The 20,664-nt window shown below is 41.1% G+C and overlaps 1 protein-coding gene across 1 annotated transcript in view; it reads left to right on the top strand.

Annotated features, from left to right (window-relative positions):
- The first annotated feature begins 219 nt into the window (after nucleotides 1–219).
- The window catches only part of MTPN (myotrophin), a 55,833-nt gene continuing 35,388 nt past the window's right edge, over nucleotides 220–20,664 (top strand). The window contains exon 1 of the mRNA XM_070423967.1: nucleotides 220–563. Within this exon, the coding sequence (XP_070280068.1) occupies nucleotides 492–563 (72 nt within the window). The 5' untranslated portion in view covers nucleotides 220–491. The remainder of the gene's footprint in view (nucleotides 564–20,664) is intronic.

The raw sequence follows: 20,664 nt of genomic DNA, 5'->3' as shown, positions 1-20,664 counted from the left end.
CTCTCACTCTGGATTCCTGTCCTCTGACGCCTGGCCTCCTGGCCCGCCCCCCCCCCCCCCCCCCCCGCCTCCCCTCCCCTCCTCCCCTCCTCCCACACCCCCCGCTCCCGGCTGCCGGCAGAGACACCGCGCCTGCGCACACAGGTGGCTCCGCCGCGGCCCTGGGGCGGGGTCCCAAAGCGCTAGGGGGGAAAAAGGAAGAGGAAGTTGTGGGAGGGCCCTAGTTGGGAGTGAACCGGAAGTGTAAGCGCTCCGGCTGCTCCTCGGCCAGGCGGAACCTGCTCCGTTGGGCCCTGTGGCTGCAAAAGAACTTTCTCCCGCCCCAACTGTCGCTCGGGCCAACTGCCTCGCCCGCCCGGCAGCCTCCCCCGCCTGCTCTCCTCTCCTCTCCGCGCGGCGCGGCCGGTCTCCCTCTCGCCCGGCAGTACCCGCTCGCTCTGCCGCCGCCTCCTCGCCTTCTGCCCGGCCCGGCGGCCCGCCCCGCTGCAGCGATGTGCGACAAGGAGTTCATGTGGGCCCTGAAGAACGGAGACCTGGACGAGGTGAAGGACTATGTGGCCAAGGTGAGCGGGCGCCGGGTGGCGGGGGTGGGATGGAGCGGAGGCTGAGGAGGCCGCCGGGAGCGGGGCTGGCGGGGGCGGGGAGTGGGGGAGAGGCGGTCGGGATGGAGGTGGCGCCGGGGAGAGGCCGGGGGGCAGCGTCGTGGCTGAAAGGAGGGTCGGGATCGCCCGGGCGTTCCGGGCCCGGGAGCTGCGGGGGCCGCCCCGGCGCCCCGGGCTCGCCTGGCCCTAGGGGAGGGGAGGCGTGGTACTCGGCGCTCAGCCTCCCTGCCGAGCCCCGGCCATTGGCGTCTGGCCCTCCTCCCAGCCAGAGTTACTGAAATCTTTCTTTGAATGAAGTAGTTCTCCATCTTGAACCTGCCCTTGGCTGAATGAAGTGACTAAGTGATTAGAATCAGAAGGACTTTTTTTTTTTTCTTCTTCTTTAACCGTGGGCCGTTAATGAATTTAACGTCTTCAGTGACCGTGAAAAAAAAGGGGGGGGGGCGGGTACCAGAAATAGCAATGGTTAAACTTATGAAACTTGGTGTCACTTCACCGTGGAGTCTTAGCTTTGGGTGTGGCCTTTTCCTCTCCCCCCGCTACAGCAGATGCCTAATTTGCTTCAAGTGGGGAGGCTTTCGGCCGTGGTTAAGATACCTGAGTCGTTTTCAGACCAGCACGTTAACTTTATTCGTTCTCTCTCCGTGGCTCCGTCTGAAATGCTGACACGTGTGATCAGTAGTCATGCAGTTTTAATCACAGGTGTGGTTGAGGGTGAAGTCACGATGAAGACCGTTCATCTCAAAACTAAACTCAAAAAGGAAGACAGAGTCCGCGTTGTGGTGGATGGGTAAAATCCTAAGCGGGCCTGCCCTGGGCCCCTGGAAGTGTGCCTTTTAATTATGGGAGAACTGACGCATGTGATTCTCATAGGGTGGTCGTTTGAGAAGACATCTCCCGAAACGAAAAGTATCATTTTGTTACTTAATCGCGGGGGGGTGGGGGGGGGCATCTTGCTCCCCTGAAAGCGTGAGAACCCAGAGCAGATGTCAGTTCTTCAGAGGGTCTGACCACTCACTCACTAACGTGGTGCTTGCTGTGCTTTTGCTTCGGAGACCTGCTCGGAAGCAAGCAAGTGGAAGCGGAGTTTACTCTCAAACTTGTAGGATTGTGCAGGGTAGACTACGGATGGTGTTTACTCTCCTCACCACTACACCTTGGCCTTTGTGCACGCAGCTTAGCTGCTGTTTGCAGTGCGTTTTTAGGACACTATCCACCGCCTTCTCAGGTAGTGGCGGTCTGAAACCTGGCTTCCTGGGTGTTTCCATGTAAAATTAACGGGGAGAGATTGCTTGGAACACCTCAGTCTACGGCGCACTTTCCAGTGGTGGACACTGGACTCTGGAAGTGAGTGGGCTTTTGTTTTTGTGTTGTTGTTGTGGAACCTTGAAATATGAAAAGTTGATAAGTACTGAGCTTACCGTCACAAAACATAACAATTTATGTAGCGTCTTCCAGACACTTTGTTTTATGTTATCGTCCTTGTCAACCTTGTGAAGTAAGTCCTTTCATTAGTTCCATTTTACAGATAAGATTCCTGAGATGCAGGGCACTTAAGAAAAAAAAATTCAAAGTTACAGAAATTAAAATAATGATGAAGCAAGAACTGCTGACTCCAAAGCATCGCCTCTTTAACTGCTCCGTGCGTCCTCTCACAATCTAAAGTGTAGTTGCAAAGCTTCTGATACCAAGGTTTCTAGAAGGACATTCCCAAGGCCCATGTCCAGGCAGGTAAATTGTACATAGAGTTGTCAGTCACACAAACACACTTATGGAAAAAAAAAATGTGTGCCAATAACAAGGGATTCATTTATTTTCAGTTTTTTAAGTTAGGTCATTATGTTCAGTTTGATTTTGGCTTTTTCCTAATGCTACCTTACTGCCTACTTTCGTTAACAAAAAAAATGTTCATGAAAAGGAGGATAGACAGTCAAAGAAAAGTAAAAGGAAGTTTTACTTTTAATCCAAAGAACTTTTTATCCAAAAAGGTTGGACTGTAATGTAATCCTATAAACAGATCATTGAGTTTTTTCCTTTCTTAGTTTTTTTCCAATATGGTTTTATTGATTTCAGAGAGAGGGAGAGAAAGATAGAAACATCAGTGATGAGGGAGAATCATTGATCAGCTGCCTCCTGCACACCGCCTACTGGGGACTGACACCATAACCCAGGCATGTGCCTTGATCTGAAGCCAACCATGATTTCCTGATCTGGTTCATGGTTGATGCTCAACCACTGAGCCATACCAGCCAGGCATCCTTTCTTAGTTTTTATTGAGTAACTTGAGTCTCTTAAAATATTTCTTGCTTTGTTAATGAAAAATAACAAAAAAACAACCAACCAAAACCTAGCTCTTCAGTTTTTACTGACTGAGCTCCCTTTCTGTACCTGTTCACTCTCAAGTCCTTAGAGCAGGGGTGGGGAACCTTTTTTCCTCGAAAGTCCATATGGATATTTATAACATCATTCGTGGACCATACAAAATTATCAACCTAAGAATTAGCCTGCTATATTTGGTCAAACATTTAATTAACTCACGTTACCATAATGCCTTGGCTGGGCCAGACCAAATGATTTCCCGGGCCTTATACAGCCCTGGGGCTGCACGTTCCCCACCCCTGCCTTCGAACATGGTTTCTCCTGCTCAGAGCCATCTTCTCTGCTTTTTCATTGACTCGCCCTTTTTATCTACCAATTAGTGAACACTTGTTACCGTCTTCTGAGTTTATGTAGTGTGCATTCACCAGAGTTCTATGCAAAGGAATTCTATTTTAAAAAGTTGAACTTGTCTAGTTTTCGTCCAAAGGGGTTAAGAGCCTTTAAAATACTCTCCTCTGTTCTCTTGTGAAGCTCTCTCATTATTAAGTGAAATATTTTAATAGGCCCCCCCTTTTAAAACTAATACTTCTAAAAAATCAATAATTGTATTTTTCTACCTGCTTCTGACTTCTATAGAGAAATGTAAAGTATGAATAGGCATAAGTTGTTGGTTTGGGGTGAGTTCCTGAACTCTGATAAATCAGTTCATAATTCCCAAACCATTGAAAATTGTATAGTTCTAAATGGAAAAAGGAAAACAGCATATAAAGACAAATGTTGATTACTTCCTATTAAATGTTCATCGGTAACATTAAAACAATACCTGAAACATTTTGGCTTTTTGACTGACCCAGAGATCATATTTAGTTAACTTATTGGTCCGAGGGACTTTGATGGTAAAGAAGTTAGACACTGTGCTTGGCAAACTTAAGCATCTTTATTCAGCAGACTATATGGAAAAGCTATCATACTTTTTTTTTTTATTAATATATTTTATTGATTTTCTACAGAGAGGAAGGGAGAGAGACAGAGAGCTAGAAACATCGATGAGAGAGAAACATCGATCAGCTGCCTCCTGCACACCCCCCACTGGGGATGTGCCCGCAACCCAGGTACATGCCCTTAACCGGAATCGAACCTGGGACCTTTCAGTCCGCAGGCCAACGCTCTATCCACTGAGCCAAACCGGTTTCGGCAAAGCTATCATACTTTTAAAGTAGTATGCGAGTAATAAATAACATCAACACAAAATTTCGTTTATCCAATTGGAAGAGGAGTGAAAGTCAGCAATAATAGATATTCATAGCCCTATTTTCAATTTATATGCTTCCTCTGAGTGACATTTTTGCCTTCATCTTCCATTTCTGCCCTTATATTAATTTCTCCCATTGGAATTAATTCAGCTCTTACCTGAGCTCCAGAATAGGTAGTTCTTTTCGATAAATTCCAAATTGAGGGTTCGTTTTCTTTTCAAAAAATATTTCTGTGGACTCCATTTTGACTAATGGCATCATGACCCAACCATTTGCCCAAACTAGAAATTGGGGGTATTTTCCCAAATTTCTGAGTGTTATCAAGACTACCTTCTTAGTCTCTCTCATTCACTCCTTATTCCCCGTCCTTATTGCTACTATTTTACATTAGTTGTTGCCTCTTTCCTGCCTGAACTGTATTTTCCTTGACTAATTTTTCCCTCCCTGGTCAATTCGCACATTTTAGCTGGAACGATCTCTCTACAGTGTAAATCTGGGCATGTTATCTTTTCAGCCAATCTCCTTCACTCCCTTAAAATTATTTTGTGAACCCCGCCCTCCTCCCCCCCCTTTTTTTAATGGTCAACTCCTCCTTAGTTTGGCATACTTGGCTATTCCAACCTGGCCTGTTCCTGCCTCTGTAAACTCTCCTTCAGACTCGGCCATGGTGTTTCTTGTATGTCTTTATATGTGCAGTCATCCTCCTTGACCAAGCCAGCTCACCTCAGTCCATAACCCCCAATCTGGTGAGCTTCTGTTTATCCTCTTAGCTTAAATATCACCTCTTCCAGAAAACATTGGGACTTCTAATGGTGTGCTACTTCTTTTAGTGTTTCAGTTATCAAATTGCTATGATTTTGTTTGCATGTCTGTTTTCAGTTAGGCTCCAGCTTCTGGAGGGTAGATGTTACATTCTTTTTCATGTCTGTATCCCCAGTATAGTGCCAAGGAATTTCACACATTGAAAGCATACGTTCCAAATGAGAAATTCTTTTTATTCATCACTTAGCTACAGTTACAACATACTTCATTAGTTATATAATGATAATTACCATTGACAGGATGGCTTATGTGCCAGGTACTATAAAGTGCTCTGCGAGATTTTTACCTAAGTTCTCATTTGCCTATGACCACAGCATTTCAATATAGGTAATAGTATTCCCATTTTAAGGATGAAGAGATTTAAGAATTGAATTTAGAGAAAGTAAGTAATTTAACAAGGTCACTAAGTAGCACAACTGGGATTTAAACCCTGAGCAGTCTGAATTTACAGCCCATATATTTTTTACCATATCAGTCTACCTTGAAATGGTTATCTGGTTTCTTAGCTCATGGAAGGTTAGAGTCAGCATTAAAAAAATGAGAAGAGTTTACAAGAGGCAGGCAAGTTATCTCTGACTATGAATGAAAAGTAGGAAAATGGCCATAATCAAATACTTTTTAATGTAACTATTTGAAAATAATTAGCATAGAGACAACAGCTCTGTAAACTTTAAATCTCATCAGAGGCTGTCTTTGCTCAAGATGTGTCTATAAAGAGACTATTTTATAGCTTATGGAAACTTTTTTGTATTTATAGTCACTCATAATTTTGGGTTATAGTTTGTAATTGTGATTCTGTACAGTACAGAAAAAGTCAAAATTGTCTCTATTTGCCTTAGGAAGAAATAAGTACAGTATTGTGACCTGTTCGGAATGCTTTAAATTAAATAAATAGCACTCTTTGAAAAAAGTATCGCCTTAAAATTTTATCTATTTGAGCACTGTGATAGTATGCACAGGTATAATATCTATCACATCAGCCCATAAGCATGATCCCATTTTAGAAATTTTAGAGACGAAGAGACTGAGACAAAGATTAAATAACTTGCCTGAGGTCATAAAGCTCTTGAGTAGTGAAGCAGAGATTTTAACTCAGTCTCTCTGACTTCAAAGCTTCTTGCTATTACACTTCAAACCACTGATCTTCATTTCTCAATAATGCTAGGTAACTCAGGGATTGCTATATAATTGAGTACGTGTTAAAAAGTAATCATGCAGGATGGTAATTATCCATTGAGACTACTTAGAGGTGAGCTTTGTGGAAGATTTTGAGGCTCTATCTAGCTCACTTATAGGTGAGTGCTTATGAGTGTATTGATAAGTAATCCCAGATAATCTCTATTAGGTCTGATATATGTACTCTTGTTTATAATGTGCTTCTATTTCACTTGCTGTGAAATACTATACATCAGGTCTCTTAACTTCCCTTTCTCTGTGGTTTCCTTTCCCTTTCCAGCTCCCATTCTAATTACATCTGCCCTTGACACTCCGATAGGTTTGAAAAGCAACAAGGGTGTACCCTGTGAAAGGTAGGCTCTCTTGAACCAGAGTAAAGTGTCAACTCTAATCTTTAGAAATTGCAGGACTTACTGGCATCACTTTTCATTTCGTAATAAAATAGGCAATTTAAAAGGGGCCCTGATTCAGTCTAATTTGCAATTATTAGTTTTATGAAATTTCCTTTTTTTTTTTTTTAAATTACCAGTTTCTATAGCAGGGCTGGTGACCCAGTCAGCAAATATATCAGCTTGTATAAGATATAGATGCCCTCAATAGATATAGGAAGGTTAATATAGATACTTTCCTTCTATTAGTTTTTTACTCTTTTTTTCTTTGAATATAAAATAAAGGCTTTTTTTTTTATATTGGAAGGCAAATGTTCACTCAGATGTCATAGGCTGTTTATAGTGTTTTTCTTTGAGATTTTTATTTTCCTTTGAGATTTTTAAACATTATCCTTACACTAGTACAGACAGAGGTGTAATAAAGCTGATTTATATTATAAATATAATATATGCTTATTGCTTAAAAGATAAAGCTAAATTGAATAAAGTGAAACTAGTGTTCCATTGACCATTCCCCTTACCCAGGTGGTATCTTTCTTTAAAATATAAAACTTATAGGTATTTTTAAGACATGTAAAAGAAGATAAAAATTGGCCCATGATTCTACTATTTAGTTAATTCCTAGTAATTTTAAAGGATGAAATTAAATTAATTTAGATACAGATTAGAAAATGCAACACCTATGATTCTATTGCCCAGTCCCTGTGAACAAAGGAGCCATTCTTAACAGGTTCACAAAACTAATTTCAGGAAGAGATAGAAAATTCACTTATTTTTTTCTCTATTTAAAAAAATTCTGTGCATATTTCTGCACTTTGCTTTTTTAAATGCCTTAATAATACATCCTAAGTTGCACATTGAAATTTATTTATCTGCTACCTCCTATCTATTATTTATTTATTAAAATATATTTTTATTGATTTCAGAGAGGAAGAGAGAGATATAAAACATCGATATATAGAAAAGCCTAAGCGACTGGCCGACCTTGTGACCGGCTGACCTGTAGCTATGACCCGCACTGACCACCAGGGGGCTGACACTCAGGAGCTGCCGAGCTGCGGTGACTTGGCAGCTGCAGTTCTTGGGTGACGCACCTGGAACCAGAGAGGAGGGAGCCCGATTTTGGGGTGTGTCACCCAAGAACCATCCTCTCGTAATCTGGGACCCCTTGGGGGATGTCGGAGAGCCGGTTTCGGCCTGATCCCCACAGGCTAGGCCAAGGGACCCCACTGGTGCATGAATCCGTGCACCAGGCCTCTGGTCAATGATAAGAGAGTATCATTGATTGGTTGTCTCCTGCACTTCCCCTCCCACTCACCCCCTACCCTCCACTCCCCACTGGGGAATGAGCTTGAAACCCGGGCATGTGTCCTGACCAGGAATGGAACTGTGACCTCCCGGTTCATAGGTTGACCCTCAACCACTGAGCCACACTGGCCAGGCTGCCCCCTCCTTTTTAATGGTACATGGCATTCCATTTTATGAATAATTTATTTAACTAGTGCTCTGTGATAAACATTTCTTTTCTAGCTTATTTTTGTAATTAAATGGTGTTATAGTTACTTCCTTTGTATATATATATTCCTTGACAACTTTGAGACTTTATCTATATTACCCTCCTGATGAGTTTTATCAACTTGGGCACACATCAGCAGTGCATGAGACTGAGCATTCCCTCAAACATTGACAGCACTAGGCATCATTACATTCTTTAGTTTTTGCCATTTGAATAGGTGGAAAATGATGTGTTGCTTCAATTTGCATTTCTTTAATAAGGAAATTGATATCTTATTAAAACTTTATAAGCATTTGTAGGCTTTCCCCCAATTTCTTGTTTATATATTTTGTTTATCTTTCTACTAGGAAATTGGTTGTTGCTTTTTTTTTTTTTTTTTTAATATTTTATTGATTTTTTTACAGAGAGGAAGGGAGAGGGATAGAGAGTTAGAAACATCAATGAGAGAGAAACATCGATCAGCTGCCTCCTGCACACTCCCTACTGGGGATGTGCCCGAAACCAAGGTACCTGCCCTTGACCGGAATCGAACCTGGGACCCTTCAGTCCGCTGGCCGACGCTCTATCCACTGAGCCAAACGGGTTACGGCTGGTTGTTGCTTTTTATTGATTTGTATGGGTTATTTACAAATTAAGGGAACTCTTTTTTTTATCATATACTTAGCAAATATTTTTCTATTTGTGTCTTGACTTTATCTGTTTTGTCATAGTTGTTCTACAATGGACTTTACCTTTAATGTGGTTAAATATATCATGTTTTCCCCCTTTTGTCACCTGGATTTTTGTGTCCTGTTTACATAGACCTGTTTTTCTCTCTAAGATTACAAAAAAAAATTTGGTCTTATAGAACTTCTGGTGTTTTTTTTTTCCATTTTTTGTATTTTAGGCATTTGATACTTCTGTTATTTATTTTTAAGTAAGGCATGAAATAGTAATATAATTTGTGTATTTTTAACAGCTTTCACACCATTTATTGTATAACTAGTGGCCCAGTGCACAAAATTCATGCATATTAAAAGATAACTAATTAGAGGAAATATTTTAATATTGCTGCTATTTGCCCTTTCTCTATCATAGAAGTGTCTGGCCGGCCCCACCCACATTGGGCAACACCCGACCGGCGCCAACTCCCATCACGTCCTGGTGCCGGGGTGGGGGACGCGGCCTCAGGTCCCCCGCCCTGGCGTGATGGCATGATGACCATTTGCATATTAGCTCTTTATTATATATGATTCCTGCTAATCTGAGCTGTTATCTTTATCATGAATAGAATTCTATTATGTGTTTGGATTTCTTACTTGTTTTATATCCATATTAAACTGTTTTAATGATTTTAACTTTATATGTTTTAATATGGGATAGAGCCACTATTTCTTTTATATTCTCTCTAGAATTTTTGCAGGTGGGTCCTCTAAATTTTTTTCCTTTTTTCTCTTGTCTCAGGAAAAGTATGAGGATTGTTTGGACCTACCTCACATTTAACCCATATATCTTCATAATAAACGAGTTCCCTTAATTTGTAAATAACCCATACAAATCAATAAAAACTTTTTTTTCTTGAATGTTAACATCATGTGATCTGAAGAACATAATATGTTAGCTTGTAATTCTCTATGAAGTATCTTAAGATAGGAAGATTTGGTGCAGTGTGGGAATATTTTATATATATAAAAGTATTTGAAACAGAAATGGTCAGATCTTAAAAATGTTTAGATAATTAAAAGTTATTTTATGGTATTACATCAAAGGCCTCCTTGTAATGAGAAATAACTGCCAAAAGTAAATTTTTTGCAACTTTGTCTTTACTCTAGTTGGTCCTTGAACAACGTGAAGTTTAGGGGCTCCAACCCCCACACAGTCGAAAATTCATATATAACTTTTTATTCTCCTAAAACTTAACTATACAGTGGGGCCTTGACTTACGAGTTTAATTCATTCCATGACGGAGCTCGTAACTCAAATTACTCGTATGTCAAATCAATTTTGACCATTACAATGACACGTGATGCTGGGCTGATGTTGTGGTGTTCACTGTGGCGTTCGCTGCGCCAACTAGCGGTGGGGTATCTGAAGCTGGCTCGTAACCAGATTTTTAGCTCGCAACTCAAAGCAAAAAATCGGCAGAGAGATGGCTCGTATCTCGAAAAACTCATTTAGTCGGGACACTCGTAAGTCAAGGCCCCACTGTAGTCGTCTCTCAGTGTCTATAGGGATTGGTTCCAGATACCAAAATCTTCAGATGCTCAAATCCCTTATATAAAATCACTCAAAACAGTGCATATAGTTGGCCCTCCGCATCAGTGGATTTCCCAACCTTAGATCAAAAACAATGTTTTCAATCCACAGTTGGTGGAATCCGCAGGTGCAAAATCCAGGGAGATGGAGGGCTGATTATACATTTATTTTAAAAATTTGTGTAAGAGTGAACCTGCTCAGTTTAAACCTGTGTTTTTCAAGGGTCAGCTATATATATAAATAGTTATGATTAGCTAAGAAACTTGATTTGTTTTTTTAAGTCCACAAAACATTCCAGAAGTGGAGAGGAACTGTGATTCCTGAAATCATGAGAGAAGAAATCAAAACATAAGAAAATGAAGGGGCAAAAAGTCATGTTACCTTAAAGTTCCAGGAGCTCATACAATAATTAAAACATATAAATGCAACCTCAAGCTTCATGAAAAGTTTATATTTGCTCTACTTTTCTGTCATTTAAAAAGTCAGATACATGTGTGGAAAGATTTCTATTTGATTATTCTATATAATAAAAGCATAATATGCAAATTGACCAAACAGAGGAATGACCAGTTGGTGGGGGGGTGGGGCCAGCGAGGAGGCAGTGTCAGGCCAGCCAAGGCATGTGCCAGCGGGCAGAGGGAGGGGTGATGGGGGTGGCGCCTTCTCTTGAGTGGCCTGGTTGCCTCCCGCAGAGGGAGGCCTGCGGTGCCACCCCCATCCCCTGATAGCCTGCCTGGTCTTGGGCCTATGCCATCAGTAGGACATCCCATGAGGGCGCCCAGACTGAGAGGGCACAGGTCGGGCTGAGGAATCCCCCACCCCTGAGTGTACGAATTTTTGTGCACTGGGCCTCCAGTATAAAATAATGAACATTTTAATACTTAGGTCAAAACTCTTGGTTATTTGAAAAATTAGCCAAAAAAAGGGGGTTATCTCAATAATAAAAGGCCTGTGGCCCTAATGCCATCATGCCATAACAACCACCCAGAGGTGCATTGATGGGTCTTGTGGCACGAAGGTCTGGGATCCCACCCGCCAGTGCGGCAGGTCTGCGGTCTCGCGCGATTTCGCCCTCTGGGCCACTAGTAGATAATAAACTTTACCCATAGTATAATTGAAGCTAACAACACTGTCCTTTAAGAATTTAAAAGTGCATTATTGGTGAAACCATAGTGTAGAGCTTAAATGTATTGGCTTTGGAATTAAATCCTCCAGCTTTGGCTCTCTTAATAAGTGTATCACTTTGAGTTGAGCTAGTTAACTGCTCAGAACTTGAGTTTCTTCAGTTGGAAAAAATGAAGGTAATAATAATAAACTGTGTACCATTTTCCCTCACATGTAGTGAATGCTAATAAATATTAGCCAGTTACTGATATATAGTAATCATAAATTTGTTTAGAAGCAGAACTGCTTAAAAGATCATCTAATTCAACTGCCATATATTGTAAATAAGGAAAAATTAGATGTTAAAGCCTTGACCAGGATCACACTGCTAATTGGGACTAGGACTTTAATTCAGTTTTCATGAACCTGAACAGATGCTTTTCACATCACAATATGTTTTTTTCTTATGAAATACTGTAACTAGCTATTGCCTCTACTGGAATATTCTTTTTTTTTGCCCCACTCCTATCTGCTTGGTAAAATCCTGCTTATTTTTAAAGATTTTGTTCTGCATGGCATATCCTGACTGTGCAGTGAATCCCTCATTTATGCCAGTGTGGTATCTAATGTAAAGCTTTCCTACTGTTTTTATGCTCTAGTGTAGAGTTACTTAAACTTGAGAACTATGGGCTCCAGACTTTCCTGGCAAGTCACTAGACTTGAATTTGAAAAACAGTGGCTTAAGAAACTCAAATTTGTGGAATATGTATTTTTGTGTGTGTTTTTACGACTTGTAATTGATTTTTAGAGAGAGAGCAAAGGAGAGGGAGAGAGAGAAAAAGACTGATGTGAGAAAGAAACATCGACCAGCTGCCTCCTGCACAGCCCTTACGAGTGTATGCTCTGACCAGGAATCGAACCAGCAACCTTTCAGTGCACGGGATGATGCCCAGTCAGCTGAGCCATACCAGCCAGGGCATATGTCTTTTGTTCTTCATGGCTGTTTTTTGTTTGTTTGTTTTTAAGTGCATGTACAGATGTGGATCACTTGTTTCCATTTAAATATGTGAACAGTGCCTTTCAATAGTCTCTGACAACTCAGAGACTCTCTCCCCATAATATTCCAACATATCTTGGCTTAAGATAGTGTTTGTGGTGGGACATCTGTCTTTTGGGAAGTGGGCGTTTCCCAGCATTTGAAATCCCTCCCTGAATTTGAGGAGCTCCCTGGTAGATAGGGAACTCCTTAAATTCATGAATGGATCTTGGTGAAGTGCAAGGCCTGGCTCCTACCATAGCAAAGCCAAAAAGGGCAAATAAATGGCTTTCTCCTGCCTACACTTAGGAAATGGGCCCGTAACCCACACATGGCTAATTGGGTGCTTTTATCTGGAGCTAATACAAAGACTCAAGCACAGTAAAGGCTGTAGTGGGTGCAATAAAACATCATTTCCAAAAACAGAAGTAGTGGGGTGCCCATTGTAGCATCGCTTCTGTGCCCACATCATTCTTGTGACAGATTTTGATTTTCTTTCTTTTAAACTTTCTTGGTCTTACTCATTTACTGAGCCTAGTTCTTCAACCTTCCCAGCAATTTAGAGAGCTACCTTTAACATGGGGGGGGGGGGGGGGGGAGTATATTACATTTCTGTTCATCAATATGAATTGATTACCGTTCTTGTACTTAAGAACCCCATATTAATTTTTTAAAAATATTTTTATTGATTTCAGAGAGGAAGGGAGAGGGAGAGAAAGAGAGAAACATCAATGAGAGAGAATCATTGATTGGCTGCCTCGTGCACTCCCCACACTGGGGATCGAGCCCACAACCCGGGCATGTGCCCTTGACCAGAATCAAACCTGGGACCCTTCAGTCCGCAGGCCAATGCTCTATCCCCTGAGACAAAATGGCCAGGGCCCATATTAATTTTTACCTATCTCCCCTGTGAGCTTTTTGAAGATATAAATTAGTTTTGTATTCCCAATATTTATCACATTGTCTTTTATCTGCCATATAGTTTAGTTAAATTTAGGTTGAATTGGTATTTCTAGAAATTAACCCTTCTTTTGTTGTTTTCAATGTTGTTTTAACCATATACCTCTTTGTAATAAATGTTCTTAGTATAAATGATGTGCCATTGAACTTTATCCAACTTTTCCACATTGTTACAATAGTTGTAGAATACAGTTTTAACGACAGTTGTATAAATATTAACACCAGCTTTCAGTTGTAATTTCTCATGGCCAACATTTTAGAATTTCTTTTTTTTTCTTCTTTTTTTTTTTCCGGTTGTCAAATGATCTTTAATTGAAATATTTTCCTTTGTAGTTCCTAACTAGCTGGGCATTTCACTGCACCACTATTGATGTCATCTATGATATGATGAGGGTTGAGGGGTGGTGGCCATCATCATTGCAGTCCACCGAGAGCAATCCTCAGGATCTCTTTAATGGTTCCAGAAAGTTCTCTAGCTAAACATCAGTGTGCTGTATCTATTGAGCAGTGTTGACCATCTCATCAAAAGTTATATTTTCACTGTGCTTAATGTTGGGTTTGTTTTGCTTCTTTTATGTCTCTTGGCAGTTCTTTGATGGTCAGGGCAGAGACAGAAGGTACTACGTCAGTCTGGACCTGCATGTTCTGAATGATTAGTTTCACTGTAATAATCAGACCCTTACAATCACTGGTTGCTTTGGCAATGTCATCACCAACCTCTTTTGGAGACAGACCCAGGGGCTCCCTAGGGCCAGGGCCGACTGAGGTACCCGCCAGTGCACCTCAGGTATATGACTTTGATCTCTTGGGGTCCAACTTCTGTGGCGTGGTGGAAGTGGCTGGTGTCAGATGAACCTGGATTTGGGATGACCAAAGAAAGTTGCATCTAAGCCGCCTCCAAGCTGAAAGCTGAAAGCTCATTTTAGAATTTCAATTAATAATTTTTAAAACCATATAGTCTCAGTGAAAGTAAAGTTAGTCTTTATGCTTGTTCCTTTGTGAAGAATAAGAATCATCAGTGCTTTTAATTGCTATTAATGAATAAATTATTAAAAATGCTATTCAATGCCACATTATAAGAATATGGAGCCCTAGCCAATTTGGCTCAGTGGATAGAGCGTCGGCCCTAGGACTGAAGGGTCGTGGATTCTATTCCGGTCAAAGGCACATACCTTGGTTCTTGGTTGTAGGCTCGATCACGACCCTAGTCCCATGATCAGGGTGCATGCAGGAGGCAGCCAATCAATGTATCTCTCTCACACATCGATGTTTCTCTATCTGTGTCCCCCCCTCCCCTTCCAGTCTCTCTAAAAATCAATGGGAAAATATCCTCACCAAGAGGTGAGGATTAACCATGTGATCATCAACCCAATCCAACTGAAAGCGTTGTAGCTGCAAACTTAGCAAATAGATGCTATGTAAACAAATGAGCATGTCTGTGTTCAGTAACACTTGATTTACAAAAACAGACATCAGGTTGGATTGGGCCAGTGGGTCCTTTGTTTGCTCACTTCTGCATAACATTGAAGTTGCAAAAACTGGGTTATCTAATTTCTTTTCCCCTTGAGTTCTTGAGATAAAAAATAATTTAAATTGTATGAGCAAATACAAGACTTATTTTGGGGATCAGCATTTCCAAAAGACTGATTCAGAAACCTTTATGATTAAAATATACTGATCTGTCATAGAAAGCCATGTGTGGATAGGGAAGAGAGAGAGAGAGAGGTTGAATGAAGATCTCTAAAAAAAAAAAAAGAAAAGCATAAAATCTCTTCAGTAAATTTGAAATTTAGGAAAGAGGCCTAGATTATTTTGAAGTTAGGAATTGTTCCAGAATTTTTCTCTCCCCAGCCCTAGTGTCAGTCCTGAAACTCAGCTTGATTTCCAACTCCAGAAGTGAAAGAGAAGGCAGTTAGCACAGTTTTCACTGGTTCATTAATAATTCATTCACCTAATATCATTTGAGCACCTACAGTGCCTTCCACTGTATTCAGTAGCCATGGAAATACAATAATGAATAATTCTTCTGAGAATAAGTTTTCTTCGGTAGGTTCAGTTAAAGGGTGTATAGAGCAAACAATTAAGATAGTTGTATGGTTTCTGAATACATCATTTCTCTATTTAATGGATAACATGAATAAAACTTAGAAGCCACTATATAGCTGTGTTAAGAAAACATACAACTATATAAAAAGAATAGACTAAATGAACAAATAAACTGATGAACAAAAATAGATCCAGAGACATAGAAGCATCGAACAGACTGTCAAACCTCAGAGGGAAGGCAGGGGAGGGTGAGAGAAGGGAGGTGTAAGATCAACCAAAGGATCTGTATGCATACATATAAGCATAACCCATGGACAAGGACAGTAGAGGGGTGAGGGCATGTGCTGGAGGGTGGGAGCGGCCAAGGAGAGGTCAATGAGGGGAAAAGGAGACATATGTATTACTTTAAACAATAAAAAATTTAAATTAAAAAAAAAAAGACTATTTGTAAGAGCCAAGAAAAAGTCACAAATGGTTAAAGTATAGAGGAGCATCAACACCAAATCAAATTCAGATGAAAATTTTATGTTATTTATTTTTAATATATTTTTATTGATTTCAGAGAGGAAGAGAGATGGAGAGCTAAACATCAATGATAAGAGAGAGAAGTATTAATTGGCTGCCTCCTGCAAGCCCCCTAGTGGGGATCAATCTCACAACCCAGGCATGTGCCCTAACCGGAATCGAGCCATGACCTCCAGGTTCATAAGTCGATGCTCAACCACTGAGCCACACCAGCCGGGCAGAAATTTTAATAGGAGAGTCAATGCCAAATCAAATATCAAATTCCAAATGAAAGGTAATGAAAATTGAGTGTTTTCTTATTGAGTACTCTTTGAGAACTTACTCTATGCCAGATATGGCCCTACATATAAATTAATATACATATAGATATGCATATAATTTAATTCTCACAACTACCCAGGTAGGCTTTCTCTCCATTTTATACTTAGGGAAATAAAAATTAAGTAACTTGCTTGAGATCCTACAGCTAAGAAGTGGAAAGACAGGATTTGATCTGACTCATTCCAGAACTGTGTTATATTCAATCATTTTCATTGAAATGTTTCAGAACCACAAATGAAATACCGAGATTTAAAAATATTGAAGATTAAGTATTATAGTAGATAAAGCAGAGGCTGAATTAGCAAAGATAAGGAAGAACATGCAAGTTTATTTAAGAAATGTTTTTATTGATTTTTATTTTTTAGAAAGAGGAAGGGAGAGGAGGGGGAGAGATCAAGAAATATCAGTGTGAGAGGGAAACATCACAGCACCTTGAGCAGGGATCATGCCCTGACCAGGAATCGAAATTGCAACCTTTTGGTGCACAGGACAGTGCTCAATCAACTGAGCCACACTGGCCAGGTCAAGAATAACAAGTTTGAACTGATAGATAGAAATAGAAGTTTTCTGAACTGAGAAGATTCAAGATTAGAAATAGAGGGTCTCCATACTTCTATTTAAATATTAGTAAACACAGATGAGGAGCAAGACACATGCTAGCTAAAATGATTAAATACAATTTTTTTTTAACTAACGTTTGGGCAAAATAACAGATTCAAGGAGTAAAATTGACTTACCTTTAGGTTATTTTCTATGATAGTACTGGAGAACAAAGCAGTTCTGTTAGGAAAAAAGATGTGAAAAAATAATTCAAGCTGTTATCCATGTAGGATGGCAACCGAAAAACAATCTTAAAATATGAGGTGGGGTAAAAGTAGGGTTACAGTTGAATAGGTGAAACACTTTATTGTATTATTTACTAATTATTGTATTACTTTTCATGTGAACAAATGTAAGCCTACTTTTGCCCCACCCTGTATATATCCCCCTTTCCACTCAATAGATTGCCATAGAAATCACATCAGAAACTTGAGGGTTGAATTTTTCTTTCCCTTTCTCCTTCTCCTCTTTTGCTTCCCCCCTTCCCTTTTTCCCCTTCCTACTCTCTCATGGGTTTATTTACAGATATAGCCTTTAGGAATGTAAACTGTTGGATCAGAACTTGAGATATTTCCCAGGCTACATAAGATATTAGGATTAAATTTCAACTGTGGAGCCATGAATTATTTTCTTGACAATGAAGCTACTTTTTGTTATATTAGTCTTTTGTCCAAATTGAAATTCTATTACAGTGTTTTGAGTGGATTTTCTTAATTTCGGTAGTTTTTCTTTGTATAAATACTAGAGGCCTGGTGCACAAAAATTTGTGCACTGGGGGGGGGGGGGGGAGGGAGAGGGGTCCCTCAGCCCGGCCTGTGCCCTCTCGCAGTCTGGGACCCCTCGGGAGATAACGACCTGCTGGCTTAGGCCTGCTCCCGGGTGGCAGAGGACACGCCCAATCCCTAGGTTCAGCCCCTGGTCAGGCTCAGAGCAGGGCCAATTGGGGAGTTGGGGCACCGCCCCCTGTCATGCACAGAGCAGGGCGGATCGAGAGGTTGCGATGCCACCCTCAGTCACACTCAGGGTAGGGCCGATTGGGGGGTTGGGGCACTGCCCCCTGTCACACTCAAGGCAGGGTTGATGGGGAGGTTGCAGCGCCACCCCCTGTCACGCACAGAGCAGGGCCAATCGGGGTTGGGGCACTGCCCCCTGTCATTCACAGAGCAGGGCCGATCAGGGGGTTGGGGCGCTGCCCCCTGTCACTCACAGAGCAGGGCCCATCAGGGGGGTTGGGGCTCCGTACTCTGTCACACACAGGGCAGGGCCTGTGGGGAGGTTATGGCTCTCCCCCGTCACACACAGAGCAAGGCCCGTGGAGGGGGGTTGGGGTGCCACCCTCTATCACCCACAGAGCAGGGCCGATCAGGGGGTTGGGGCGCTGCCACTGTCACACTCAGGGCAGGGCCGATGGCGTGGTTATGGCTCTACCCTGTCACACACAGAGCAGGGCCCGTGGGCGGGGGGTGCTTGGGGCACCGCACCCTGTCACACACAGAGCCGCAGGGCGATCAGGGGGTTGGGGAGCTCCCCCCTATCAGGCACAGAGCAGGGCTGATCAGGGGGTTGGGGCGCCGCACCCTGTCACACACAGAGCAGGGCCGATCAGGGGGTTGGGGCGCCTTCCCCTGTCACACACAGAGCCGCAGGGCGATCGGGGGGTTTGGGCGCTGCCCCCTGTCACACTGATCCTGGTGCTGGGAGGCATATTTTTTTTTTTTTTTTTAATTCTGGGCCAGCTTTAGCTCTGAGGCCTCGCTGCTGAAAACATTGATACAATGTTGCGGTTCAGCTGGCTGAAGCCCCGCTGAATAAAGCAGGTTTCTAGGGTTTTGTTTAGCTTCCATATTTGTTACATAGTTGCTTAGAGTTGTAGCTGAGAGGCCGGCAAGTCAGGCGGGGAACGTTGGAGTCCGCAGTCACTGGAGCAAGCAAGCCTCCCTGTTCGCTTCAGTGCATGGCTGCCGGCCGCCATCTTGGCTGACAGTTAATTTGCATAAGGATATGCTGATTAGCCAATGGGAAGGGTAGCGGTCGTACGCTAATTACCATGTTTCTCTTTTATTAGTGTAGATATGTATTTGGTTAAATTAAAATTTTAACTTTATACCATCAGTAGAAAAATTATTCAAATACTTCACTATATTCAGTTAAAAAATGTCTAAGACTGATTGCTTTTAAACTTTCAAAGAAGAAAAATAAAGTATGCATTTAATAAGTAAAACAGTTATATAGAACTAATTTAAATCACTAAAGTAGTTATTTTGGGAGGGAGGGGAAGCTTAAGTTAAAGTTCTATGTAGATGTATAGATGGGGAAATATACCACAAGATTTGGGGCCTTAATTATCATGATTTCCATTTAAAAACTTTTTTGTTTTAAGAAAAGTAGATGCTTAACACTTTTTATTGCTTAAAAATACAAAGAGGTATGCATTACTTTTGCTCTTAAAATTTTCCCTAGCTCACATTTTTTTTCTTTGATTTCCATTAGTTCTGTGTGATATTGGTAAGTAAGTAAAAATAAGCCTATTATTTATATATGTATTTTAGACCTTGAGTAGTCCTAGGTTAAGAATCCCAGAAACAGAAATACGTAATTATATGTATAATTGTGTTAAAAACACAGCATTTTGTTTTATTTTGCAGTTTTTATTCTTAATATATATATGCTTTGCTGTGATTTTTTTTTCTTTTTGCTAGAGTCTCAGCCATCACTACCATTCATGTGTGTCTTGTAGTAATTTTGTTAGTGAAAAAATAACCCTCAATTGGGAACATTACTGACATGACGTGTTTGTTTAAGGTGATCACTTTGGTCAGGATCAGCCCAGTATGGATTTTGGTGGTTTTTTTTTTTAATTTCAGGGAGGAAGGAAAAAGAAGAGAGAGAGAGAAACATCAGTGATGAGAGAGAATCACTGAATGGCTGCCTCCTGCACTCCCCCTATTGGGGATCAAGCTCAGAACCTGGGCATGTGCCCTCCTGGATCATAGGTCAAAGCTCAACCACTGAGGCACACTGCCGGGCCCAGTATGGATTTTAACCGCAATAAGAAACTATTCTTCAGAACACATTTTAAGTGTTTTATGAGCATACATTATGTATTTATTAAGTACATACTCATTAAATGAGTGATAGTTACACTCATTACTTTGAAATAGATTCATATCTATAACTGAGAGTTGAATGCATTTGTTAAGACAGACCTTTCATATTAACTTTTAGAAAACAGAGTAACAGCAAGTTGATTTTATACTTCTTAGACCTTCTGCCTTTTATATTGTGCCATCCATTTGTTTTTTCTTTATTATAAAGTTCCAGATAAAGTATTACCACCTTTCTTGCTTACTTTGCTCCTCAGTAGTAGTAACACAGTAGAATCCATCACTGTGTTGTAATTTAGAATTCTGGTACTGTTTTACCCACTCATGCCACCAGTACAATAATATGATTCTTTTGGCAAAGTTATATCCTACGGTAAGGACTTGTACCCTTTAGGGTAGAGAGCAGGGCAGAGGGAGGATTGTAGGAAAGGAGGGACCATAGCATTCATTTGATTCTCAAAAGGATCTGTTATTTAAAAAATATGAAACATTGCCTTTTTTTTTATTGGAAGCAATTTTATTACAGAAAAACTCCGTGCTGCAGGGAGGGGAACCCAAGTTGGTTGCCCTAAACACTGCAGTCTTAAGGAATTCTGAATTCTAAGTGGTGAAAGGTAATACTTAGCTGTAACTGAATTATTGGGGACACTGAGTCA

Source organism: Myotis yumanensis, unplaced genomic scaffold (assembly GCF_028538775.1).
Source record: "Myotis yumanensis isolate MYYU_CA2020_CCGP unplaced genomic scaffold, mMyoYum1.0.hap1 SCAF_9, whole genome shotgun sequence".
Classification (NCBI taxonomy): domain Eukaryota; kingdom Metazoa; phylum Chordata; class Mammalia; order Chiroptera; family Vespertilionidae; genus Myotis; species Myotis yumanensis.
Note: the sequence above shows the minus strand (reverse complement) of the source record. Positions and strands in the feature narration are given on the sequence as shown.